Below are 12,505 nucleotides of genomic sequence, written 5' to 3' on the forward strand. Positions count from 1 at the left end.
ACCAACCCTTCCTTACATTAATAATGTTTGTTTTTCTTTCTTTTGGAAAACCAATGAGATTAGCAAATTGTGTTGTGTATTCTTCCTCAGTCACATGAAGATCTGTGACAAATTAAACAAAGAGCAAAAGTTGGAAACGATTTTTGCCAATTTTTAAGCGAAAGCTCTGGTCCAAATGTTGTGCTCGCATGGTGGTTATTGACATGCTAGAAAGAGAAAGTGCCCGTTGAATGCTTTGAAAATTAGGTGCTTGGATTAGTATTGAACATCATGCTGGCTCATCATTTACACCTGCAACGTGAGTGAGCACAAAGCTTCCTCCTCTTCAGCAGGTGCCTGGTCAAACTCACAGAACTAGATGCATGTTTTAAACTAAACTCTCTTTGCTGCCCAAATGGAGTATCTTAAACTGCTTGTTTTATTGATAAAAAGAAAATCTTACCAGCAGAGGGCTGAAAAAAATAATGTGGCAGCCTACACAGTTGTTTGGCATTGCGTTGGACAGTAAAGAGATTTCTGGAAAGTCTCTTGGTGGTTTTTATCTTCATGTCCTGAATTTCAGCCTTCTGCTTATCACATCCAATCAATGTAAGCCTTTTTTTTTTTTTTTTTTTTTTTTTTTAGAGAGACACAGAGAGAGCAAAAGTGCAGAGGAGAAGGGCAGACAGAGAGATGGAGAAAGAGAATCTTAAGCAAGCTTCATGCTCAGTGCGGAGCCCAAAGCGGGGCTCGATCCCACAACCTTGAGATTGACGTAAGCCCCAATCAAGAGTTGGACGGTCAACCTCTGGCACCACCCAGGCACCCCTAATGCAAGCTTTTGAAAAGAAACAGACCTCATTGGTGAATTAGGCAAGATCTACAAATGACTTCTTTATATTATGGGTCATCACTTTAGGTATATTTATAGTATTGTATCAAATAGCTTCTACAGTAATTGAGGGTAAGGGCATTTCTTGTGTGTGTGCACCCCCCACCTCACTCACTCTGGGAATTTGCGCCATAGTAATAATCTAGGCAAGTAAATAATGATGGAAGTTGGTGCAATGAGCATGTTAGGCCATTGAACTGCATGGCCAAATTCTATGTTTAACTGAGTTCTATGGGAACAGGACTGGTTCCCCGTGTAAGAAGACTGGACTTTCACCTTTCAGTTCAGTGGCCAGTAGGTAGGAAAAAACTAAACCAGAGAAGACATGACTCTCCCCTCCCCTGCCCTACTTTCTGACCTATGCACCTGGCCCCTGAGAATCTCATATTCAGTTTGCTCAGGGGAAGAAAGAGCACCGAGTAATTCTTGAGGGCAAATGGGAAATTATCATCTGAATCTGCAATTAGCATGTTATATAGAACTATTTGAGAAAACTAAGGAAGGTGAAAAAAAGGATGAAAATGTAATGGTGGAATTGTCTGTGGTTAACCACATAATCGGAGTCTCCTAGTAAATAAGCCATTTCCTGAGAGAAATGTAGTTATTTTGGAAGCGGTTTCAACTTTTAAAGTCACTGATGTGCCATTTAGTATTTAAATTACAGTGATTGACAAAAGGCCACCCAGAGTGTTCTGGATGTTCCAGGCTTTCTCCACAACACCTCACGCATTCCAGAACAGCAAGTGGAACATTTGGAGAGCTTGGCTCACCACGCACGTGTAGCCCAAATGTAACTTCTGAAGCATCATTTTCTACTCAGTAGCTTACTTTCACAAATTTTACTCACATGGTATAATGGAAGAGACACAAATTCAAAATGCTTTTAGAACCCTACCTGGTCTCATTTATAATTGTTTTTTAACGCTTATTTATTTTTGAGACAGAGAGAGACAGCACGAATGGGGGAGGGCCAGAGAGAGAAGGAGTCACAGAATTGGAAGCAGGCTCCAGGCTCTGAGCTATCAGCAGAGTCCCACGGGGGGCGCGAACTCACGGACCTCGAGATCATGACCTGAGCCGAAGTCCGACGCTTAACCCGACTGAGCCACCCAGGCGCCCCTTATTTATGTTACACATCAGCGGTCGGAAAACTGCCCACAGAACAAATTTGGCCCAGTTTTTGTAAATAAAGTTTTATTAGAGCACCACCATGCCCATTCGTTTATGTTATTGTCTATGGCTGTTTTCACGCTACAACAGCACAGGAAAGTAGTTGTGACAGAGATGATCTGGCTCTTTGCAGAAAACATTCGCTAACCATCTGTGTATGTTATTGCATCAGTAGCAAAACCTATCAATCACTGAAGATATAATAGGGTTTTCTTTCTTTCTCTTTTCTTTTTTTTGTAGCAATCACACACATCAAGGATCCATCAGGTACATTTCATTAGGACGAAATCTTATTTCTACAGAATTTATTTTGTGCCTCGGATGTCCTTCCCGGGAGCGAATTCTCATTTAAACAAAACAGACACGCACACATTCAAAAAGTGTTCTTTTATTATTTCTAGTAACATATATTGTATAAATACTCTATTTTTATATGCCCTTTTACAAAAGCGATATAACTTAAAAGTTTTATCATTAGAAAGAAATGTATAAAAATAAATATGTTATTATAGGCATTTATTACCAACTATAGTCCTTCTTAGAAGGAACACACAAATACTTATGAAGTACATAGAATTTATAGTAACATATTTTACTATATACATATGGGAAAAAGAAAAAGTCCTATTCTCTTTCATAGTAGAAGAGCTGAACAGACATTCACCAGGATATGACTGTTGGGCCAGCTGCTGGGGGTGGGCCTGCTACCCCTCAGGAGCCTCCCCACTGCGAGACTAGTGATCTCCATGTCCCCAAACACTGGGGATCCCACTCTACACGCCCCATCCTTATACTGGCATTACATCCTTTTGTGTGTGTGTGTGTGTGTGTGTGTGTGTGTGTGTGAGATCACCCGGTCCTTCTTGAGCCGTGAACCGGTTTTTGTTTTCTGTTTGTGTTTTCCACCCACATTCCAAAAGTAGGCTTGCATGAGGAGGAAAGGTGGTGGAAGGTTTGAGCTTATCCTGTCTCCTCTGACTTTCACTAGCGTCTGATTCATTGCTGCCTTTTTTTTTTCCTAACTCCTTACAGACTTAACGCATTTTCACAAACACGTGGAATTGTTTCTTTGTCAAAATGACGTCACGGATGAAGACCCAGCAGTGGCACAGGACCGCGAAGACGGCGTTCCTTTTCAGTCACTTTATGTTGCGAAGCAGTTCTCTCACGGAGGACAGTCTTGCATTCTTAACTCTCAGTAGAGACGACGGCGGAAGTGTTCTCTGAAATCGTAGCAGCCGCGATCAATCAGCGCTGGCTGAAGATGCTATGGGCCCTCCTTTCTCCCTCCGTGGTTCGCGAGGTAAAGCAAGCCCTGTCTGCAACTGAAAGTCTCCTCTTTCTCCTGCTTTTCAGTTCCCAACCCGCACGGCACAAAGTATTTAATCGATACCACAGCACGGGGATCGTGTACTCCTTAAACTAATTGTGACAACCGCGTCTATTTGTTTCTTACACTTGTCATAGATGTAACAAAAGGAATAATAATAATGCCCCGGGGCTTTATCATGCTATATCATTGCTCAGAGATTAATAACCCTCATTAGCTACCCTATCAGATTCGTAACTGGCAGGATATTCTGCCGATCTAACTTCTTTTCTACTTACCTCCACACTCCCAACTCCTTACCCTCTCTGTTCATCACCGGCAAGGTACACTGGATCCCTCCAGCCTTCTTGGTATCAGTGCACCAGCCCTTCCACACCTCATCCTCCCCTCAACGCTCCCCTGCTTAACTGCATTCTGCCATCGTACAGAAATCTATGTAATGCTTCGGTTTCTTGAAAGGATCGCAGCTCTCGTGAGACAACACCCCCCCGTCGTGGGACAGACATTGCAAGGTTCTCTTTTTGTAACCTTTCCCGCAAGTCTTGGAGCATGGTGACCAATCCCCCAGCTGCCAGCGGGGGCAAGGCACGTCCGCGCAGGGTCGGGTGCTGGCTGGCTTCACCTCCTTCGCACACTCCGAGGCGGGCTGCCCATTGATGTCTCGGCACTCCACCACTCTCCTCTGCCAACCCAGTCCGCATGACTTGGAACATTCGCCCCACTCTTCAATGACCCACTCTGAGAAGGTAGGGATGGCGTTGAAAGGTTCCTTCTTCTTCTTCACAAAATAGGTGTATTTAATTTTCGGGCGAAGGGCGTTGCCCACGGTGAGGACCTGGATGGTTATTGGCTCTTTGAGCGGGCTAAAGCTGCGGATTCTTTCCAACGCGGCGGAGGAACCACTGTACCTCAAGACGGTACCTTTGTAGGTAATGTCTTGCTCTAAAGTGGACAGAGTGAAGTCGCCATTCAGGATATATGTGCCGTCAGCGGCTTTGATGGCAAGATAGCTGCCATTATTCCTGGACCCCCGGTGATTCCGTTGTTTCACCTCAATGTTTGTGGCTCCGGCAGGAATCGTGACGATGTCATGATATCCAGGTCTGCAAGCAAGAAAAAACAGATATAAAACTCTCTCGGTCGCTGGCTAATTGTAACACTCAGCTGGAAAACACGCGAATCGCTTGGGACGTCAGCTCTCCCAGACCTGTCAAGTTACCTCTACGTAACAAGATCTTTGGGAGTATGACGTTTCAAGACTCACTTTGCACTAGTAACCGATCCTGAGGTCTTCTTGCACGTAGATCCGTTTCCTCCACAAATACCGCATTTGTCAAACTTCTTTTTGGAGTCTATGATACGATCGCAGCCAGCTTTGACACACTGTCCTTGCACGCAGACAGAGGTGGAATCGGGGCTACACGGGGTACCATCAACCACCTGGAGGAGGGAGAACACGCATCTGGTGTCACACGTGAGTCAACTCGGGAAAGAGATGATGTTGCGATAATTACGGGAGATTTTCTCATGAATATAATGCCTCTGCTTTCCTGACCGTCGTAACGAGAGGAGTGCTCTACACGTGGCACACGCGACCCTTCTGGGTGGCGTTTTCACTCCAGTAGATATAGGCGTCCGAAAATACTATACATTTTGATTACTTGTTTATTGACCTGTCTCACGTCTAGGTCAGGGCAATGAAAGCAGAGCCGGTCCACCTGCATACTGCGGTACGCTCAGTGCCTAGAATAATTCCCGCCAATTGCAGATGCTGAGTAAGTCGGCTGTTACCCGTTGAAGCCGCAACCGGGAAATATTTTCACAGCCTACAGTGATAACGGCACATGATAATCCAAGCAACATTCGTTTCATTGTTTTTAAATCTCAGAACCAGATTTATCCTCGCAGCAAAACAGCAAAACGATGCTTCTACTAGTTCAACGTACGTTCTCAAACACAACTGTTATCGACGTCAGACTTCCTTTTAATAAATCCATTTGCACACGTTACCGCTAATCACCGGTAACAAGAACTGTGCTCCATGCTAATGCTATTTTCCAAAAGCGCTGTCAGCCTGCCATGCTAATACGCAATTTATCCGACCATAAAGGCCTTTTCTCTGCATACCAGAGTAATAACAAGCAATGCTAAGAATCCTAAGTGCCTGATTCGGGCTTCGTTCATAACTGGAAACGATGCCACACTCAAAAGAAGGCGGTGGGCAACATGTCTAGAACCAAAAGGAGATCCGATTTGAAAATCGAACACGTTGGGATGTGAATTCATGCAACTGCATCACAGGCTGCATGAAAAGGTTGCAGCCCAAGCCCTCGTTTCTTGGGCAACAAGTATGGATCGAAGTAAGTACCTTGGGCTGCAGAACGAAGAAGAAGCCAATGCCTTTGGCTTGACAGATGAGCTTGCATCTGTCCTTCGGCGAGACGCCGGCATACTTGGGTGTCCACTCCACCGCAGGCCCGCTCCCGAAGGAAACCTTAGAAAACTCGTTGTGTGCCTCACACTGTTCCTCTCTAAATGTTTTTCCTGGGAAGAAAATGATATCATGACGTCATCGGTTTTCAACCCTCGCCTGCCTGCTCGTGGGCGCATCACTCGCGACCCGCTTCTACTCACCGTTGTTATCCGGACAGTCTTCGATGTTACAGGACCTGTAGCGCACGCGCTTGCCTTCACAGTACTTCCCTCCGTTTTTGGGGACCGGGTTGTCACATTCCCTCATGGTGTACTGAACTCCTCCGCCACAGGTTCTCGAACAGTCTCCCCAGGGTCCCCACGGCCCCCAGCTTCCATGAATAGGAGTCTGCATGGGGACACAAATGATCAGCATTAGAACTCTTTACGGAACTCTTTTTAGGCAACGAACGAGAAAAGTAAGAGATGAAGAATCCGTTGTAAAAACCATCTGTCTTGTGTCCCACCCCCCCTCCCCCATCAAAGGACACAGACAGGGGTGCCTATCGTGCAATCAGATGTTTTAGCATCGGACTGCTCCTTCCAATTCCGAATCTTAAAGGCGTAGGCGCGTGCGGTGACAGGCAAAACTCACATGGAAATGCATCTTGTCCGTCTTGTTCACACACTTGCCGTTCAGACACCATTTCCCTTCTCCACAGCTGGTGCCGTCCGCCCAAGGGAAGTGTTTCGTTTGGCACACCAGCAACCCGCCAGAGGTGCCTGTGCACCACAGGGTCGTACAAGTGCTGGCTGCATCCAGGCAGTGCTTGGACTCTTCCCCAAACGTAAACTGGCACTGCCGGTTGGCATCGTACAAGGTCCCCGGGAGATCGGAGGGAAGCTGGAGGGGGCTCTGGGGCTTGTCCATCAAACATTCCCCTGCAAAGGAAATGCCGACCAATATTAAAGAGCGGTGACTGCAAACAGACAGAAGGTAGATCAGTTTCAGAACACGGTTACCGTAAGAAATCACAGAGAGCAGAGTGATTTGAAAACTAGAGCTCCTGGGGAAAATGCCAGCGAGAGTTAAATAATTTGTAAGATACTGTCCTCCAAAGGGGATTTCTATATTAACAGTGACAGGAAATTACTGTTCTGCTAAAAAGCTCAAATTAATGCACTTTTAGGAGCTACTCGGCCAGAAGCACTGTCACTGACTGGGAATTAAGATCCAAAAATGTATGCTCGTGGGGCGCCTGGGTGGCTCAGTCGGTTAAGCACCCGACTTCGGCTCAGGTCCTGATCTCACAGTTTGTGAGTTCGAGCCCGGTGTCGGACTCTGTGCTGACAGCTCAGAGCCTGGAGCCTGCTTCGAATTCCGCGCCTCCCTCTTCTCTGTCTGCCCTGCTCATGCTCTCCTTCCCCCTCTCGCCCAAAAAATAAATAAAAATTAAAAAAAAATTAAAAGTAAAATAAAAATGTATGCTCTTGACAACGAAAGCAATTTGGAAGAAGGGGAAATAAAAAAGCACACAAAAGAAAGAAGGGACTGGTTTAACTAGAATCTTACATGTGGAAGGCTGGATAACATCTAGAAAGAGTAGCTGCAGCATCTTACCATGACCATTATCTAGGAATGATGTAATCATGTAGGCACTGCAGGGAGACCAAGGCTGGTTGTGGTTCAAGTTGGAAAGCATTGACGCCATCATGTGGGAATTCTGGTCGACACCATTCATGCTGGCACACTGCTTTGCATCATCGTGTGGCATGTTAAACACGTGGCCTAAGAAGCAATCCAAAACCCACATCAAAATACAGCACTTCCCCCCCCCCCCCCCCCCAATCAGGGATTCACTTGTCCTGAAGTGATTATTTCTAGAAGAAGAAATGTATTTTGGAAACAATCGAGCTTGGGCCCGATACGTCTATGTCTTACAAGGCACAGACAAATAGGTAAATTTCCAAATGTCAGGATCTCATACTATCTTATTTTGAAATCTGTTAAGGCTGGCCACGTTCAGAAGAGTGGGAAAAGAGGACTTAACTCCCACCCTGAAATGACTTACCTAGTTCATGAGCCGTGGTGAAGGCAGCTTGCAAGCCATCGTCTTCTATGACCGAACAGCTTCTGGTGGGGTCACATATAGTTCCGACATCAGCCATCCCAAGGGTGTCACATGTCTGCGCCCCACACAAGTCCTAAAAGAAGCAAACGTAGGTCCTTATGCCTAGGAACAGAGAGCGCGAACCTTGCGACCTAACTTTTGGCAACAGGTATCCTCCCGTTCGTATTGGGAGCATTTACATTCGCCGCCACCGAGCTGTCCAAATCTGGGGACTCCTCTGAAGATTTTTCTCTACTGCTATTCAAACAGGACTGTGGGACTTGAGCTGGTAAAATTACGGAGGCCGTAAGGAAAACTGACCACGTTAGCCAATTAAAAGAATGCAAGTCAAGGGCACGGCGAAATGCCTCATCCGCGTCTCTAGGTTCCGGCGCTGCCCGCACCACCCCCCCCCCCCCCCCCGGAGGGCAGTCATACCTGTCTGGTGAAGAGAATAGCGGTGTCATAGTGCTCCCCGTGCCGGTCACTGGGCGGGTTGTGCTGCTTCTGCCAGTTACAGAAGTTCCGCAGAGTGAGGGCAGCATTGGAAGTCACCTCGGGCCCCTTCTGTTCCTCGTAGATGACCAGGATCTTCACTACCACCAGGCTCACGGAGTTCCGGATGCTGGGGTGTTTGTAGAGCCTGGCTGCTACCGAGAACAAGGTGAGAAGGTAGTGCTTCAGACCATTGCCGTGGAACTCTGCCATGGACTGGTCGGCCACCAGCATAGTTTCCACGTAGCGGTGGCTGGACACAAATCGCTTCTTTCTCACGCTCCCAGCGCCTGTAAAGAAACAGAAAAGGTAGTTTGCTCAGGGCCATTCTGGCCGGGAATAGCTACCATCCCAGAGTATATAAGGAAAGCCTAAGCAGTCAAAGCAAACAAAATAAAAATATACCTGGGACCACAATAACAAAAATAGTTGCATCTCGTTTCGCTGCAAATGTTATTTTTAAGGCTTTCTCCTTTACTTTATTTTCTCTCTTTCTCTTTTCTGTTCCCCTGCCTCTTAAATAAAAAAGGCCATGTGAGCCACTGAGGGTTCAGGCTTTTTTTTGGGGGGGGGGGCGGTGAGGAAGATTTCTTTTGTCCTCCTGGAAGTCCTACAGTCTGCACAAGGCAGTATGGACATCATCCTACCCAGCTGCAGTAAAAACTTGGAGCAAAGGCAGCAGGCAGAGAGCCCCTGAGTCACTCTTTCACAGGCCAGGACTCAAATCCTGAATGAGATCATCGGACTCCACGTGGAAGGCCCAGGGCAGGGCTGAACTGCGCTGCTCTGCTGTCTCATTCCAGGGGTCCTGGGGGGGGGGGAGGGGAAATGTTCTGCTCTTGCCAAATCCGGGCACGAGGACCACCCACTCTGCCCAGCAGCCCGTCGTCCCATTCCCTCTGCCCCAGGGAAATAAGTTCCTGCCTTGACCCGGGCGGGGGGACATTTGATTATTTAGAAAAGAGCCTTCTGACTCCTGACGGAAAGCCGGACCCCAGGGAAGTCCCAAACTGGACGCCGACCACGTAACTGCTTCAAGGAGCAGATGTCCAGGGGGAAAGCGGAAAATTCGAAAACAAGCCACGTGAGAAAGTTAAGGAAGAAAAAAAAAAGGCACCAAAGTGACAGGATGAAGAGAAGGAGACAGTAAGCACCGCACACAACTCAAGAGCCAGGGTGAAGCGTAGCAGGAAGGATCAGCAGTGACTAACACGCGAGAGTGCAAGAGAGCAGAATTTTGGCCGCGAGAGGGAGCGCAAACTGGGAGGCCGGGTGGGAGGCGCGGGGAGGCGGGGCCAGCTGGGCAAAGACCTCCCAAGCAGGTTCTGCAGAGGGGCCGGGCCGCCGCCAGCCGGTCGGGGTCAGCCTCTTTAAGAGGGAAGGGGGAGCAGGCCGAGGCCAGCAGGACAGAGATCCCAGCGCAGCTGTCCAGGCGTGCGGGTTGCGCACTGCTAGGTCACCGTCGCTCCTCCACCCTCCATCTCCGCCCTCCCCCCCCCGGCGCAGGGCGCGCGCACAGGCAGCGGTTGCAAAACTCAGCGCAAAGTTGCAACCCGACCAAAGAACACATGCACAGTCGTTAAAAAGAAACGATCAGGACGGAAAGAAGTCACACACGCTCACACTAGACTAAGGTGGAAAGGAGTTGGGTTACCAACTCTTCCCTTCCCCGTCGAGACGCTTCGCCTTAGCAGAAAATCGCTGCTCTGCCCGGCCTCTCTTGACCATTCATTATTCGGGCCAACGGGATTCGGCTCTAGCCGGGTTGGATTCGTTCACCAACCCAAACCTCAAGCCACATTCCTCCACACCAGGCCCGCGTCCAGTCCGCAGACGCATGTTCCTGCCTGCGAACAGGAGTTGACCCTCCACACGCGCCGCTCAGAGACAGTGGGGAGAGGGGGATGAATGGAGACGCGAGTGAGAGCACCTCTTCTGCGACTGATACCTGTCGGCTGTCCCGCCCGCTGCGGCGCGGGGTCCCGCGGCGGCCACTGCGTCCCGGCGTCCTCGTCCTCTGGCCCCGCGCCCCCGGCGGGCTGGGTCTCGTCGTCCGTGACCCCGCACTTGGCGCCGTCGCCGCCCCGCTGCCTCCGCCGCAGGAGATGGAACTGGGGCCGCTCCGGCGGCTCCTCCCCGGCGGTGGCGGCGGCGGCGGCGGGGGCCAGGCCCACGGTGGCGGCGGCGGGCGCGGGCTGGATGAAGTACTCCTCGCCCTGCAGGTAGAAGGCGCCGCTCACGCCCTCGCAGAGGCTGAGAGCGGCGGCCGAGCCGGAGTCGCCGTTCACGGTGCCGGAGTAGAAGCAGTGCGTCAGGTCGCCGGCGGGGTCCGGACGCAGCGCGTCGGGCCCGGGCCTGCGCCCCACGGTCTGCAGCGTGAAACCGGGCGCCAGGAAGCCGCGGTCGGGCTGCAGCTCTAGGTGCAGCTGCCGGCCGAAGGCGTCCAGGCGGAGGTGCGTGGTCGCGTGTCCCGGCGCGCGCTCCAAGTTCGGCAACACCAGCTCCTCGTCTTCCTCGGCGGGGCGCCCGCGCGCACCCGGCACGAGCAGCAGCAGCGCCGAGGCCGCCGCGAGCAGTAGCAGCGCGGGCGCAGGCTGGGTGCCCCGAGGCCGCCGCGCCAGCTTCGCGTTCCCCATGTCGCTGCCTCCCGTGCGCCTTCGGAACCCCGCGGGGACGGCTCGCTGCACCCGAGTCCCGGGAGGCACCGCGCGCCTCAGTGGACGGAGAGAGAGGGCTATTGTTCGGGTCGGGAGCGCGGAGCCTTGCTGGCTTCGCTCTGGGTTGTTACAGTGACTGTTATTCTTTGAAAGTGAGCGCAGAGCCGGCGGTGGACAGGACTCCCGGAGTCCCCGGGAAGGAGGCGCTGCAGTTCTGCGGGCGCGCGGGAAGTTTTTCTTCTAGCGCAGAGTTGGAGGCACCGCGCGGCAGGGGCTGGCCGGGAGGCTGCTGCAGGGACAAGAAGTGCCCCGGGACGCCTCCGGGCCAGGGGGGCAACGGGCAACGCGAGGACCGGTGCCTGGAGCCCCTCTTCGGTCTCCGCCTTGGCCGCGGGGCTTGGCTCTGCGCACCACAAGGTCCTCTCGGCCCTACAGCGCGCCCTGGCTTTGCAGTGGCCCCTGACTTGGAGCCGCTCTCCAGCGAGTGCAAGAACCAGGCAACCCGGGTTGCCCTTTTATAGTCTCCAACATGTCTCCACCTCCCTTCCCCCTTCTTCCTCCCTCTTGGCCGCCTTTCCATCCCAGAGACACCGCCCCCTAAACTCTGTCGGTGCTAAACCGCGCTCAGCGCCGCGGGCCGGGGCGGGGGAGGGGGACTGCCTCCGCGTTGGCTGGGCGCCAAGGGCTCGTCAATCTGGGGGCGGAAGACGCAGGAGGGGCGCTGTGACCAGCACTTTGTGCGTCTGGGGTTGCTGCGGGGAGAAGGTACTCCCTTCCATTGCGCCTTCCCCCTCGCTAGCTTCCCGGACCACCCTCCCTTCTCGCTGCCCTTGTGCGGGAGCGCAGCTCGCGCGCTGGGCTGCAGTTCCCAGAAGGGACGGTGGGGGTGGAGGGCAGAGTCCCTTCTCCAAGATTTCCCTGCCCGGGGGCTGTCACTGGGCCGCCTCCCTTTGCCACCCCCTCCCGCAGCCCATTACTCCCCAGTTTGTACGACAAGCCGGGACTGCCCTTTCTAGAAAAATACCTCACCCCACCTCCACCTCCCTGGCCCTCCTGGGCGGGTTTATGCTGCTTGCTCTCTCTACGCCCCAACATTTCTCGGGTAAGCTTGTTTGGGTCAGTGCCAACCTGGAAAGCATGCCTGGGGTCAGGGGGACACTTCCCAAGCTCTAGATTTTAAAATGCGTTCGCATTGACCTTTATCTCTACCCTGCCATCCCCTGCCTTAGCGACTTCTCTTTGGGGACCAGGCTCACACTTCCGGAATAGGTGATCTGGAACGCGTTTCAATTCCCTGGAGCCTTAGGGAGGGACTTGGGCTTTCTCTTCTTCATTCCACAAATAATCAACTCCCGCCCAGTCTGCCTTCTTTTCCCTAATAGCTGCTGCAGAACGTAGGCCAGGCTGGCGGAAACGTCAAGGAACCCCACTTTTCCACCCAGGGGCCAGCGGGACAGCC

At 51.5% G+C, this 12,505-nt stretch overlaps 1 protein-coding gene across 1 annotated transcript; it reads right to left on the reverse strand.

Moving 5' to 3' along the window:
• Positions 1-2,409: 2,409 nt before the first annotated feature.
• Positions 2,410-11,275, reverse strand: ADAMTS1 (ADAM metallopeptidase with thrombospondin type 1 motif 1). The gene is made up of 9 exons (XM_030330127.1): positions 10,338-11,275; positions 8,333-8,679; positions 7,856-7,988; positions 7,405-7,572; positions 6,439-6,725; positions 6,006-6,192; positions 5,740-5,915; positions 4,636-4,811; positions 2,410-4,474 (listed from the first exon to the last, which is right to left on the reverse strand). The coding sequence occupies exons 1-9, from the start codon at positions 11,023-11,025 to the stop codon at positions 3,775-3,777; spliced, it is 2,862 nt and encodes a 953-aa protein (XP_030185987.1). The 5' UTR covers positions 11,026-11,275; the 3' UTR covers positions 2,410-3,774.
• Between the last annotated feature and the right edge of the window lie 1,230 nt (positions 11,276-12,505).

The sequence above is a fragment of the Lynx canadensis genome, chromosome C2 (assembly GCF_007474595.2).
Source record: "Lynx canadensis isolate LIC74 chromosome C2, mLynCan4.pri.v2, whole genome shotgun sequence".
Taxonomy (NCBI): domain Eukaryota; kingdom Metazoa; phylum Chordata; class Mammalia; order Carnivora; family Felidae; genus Lynx; species Lynx canadensis.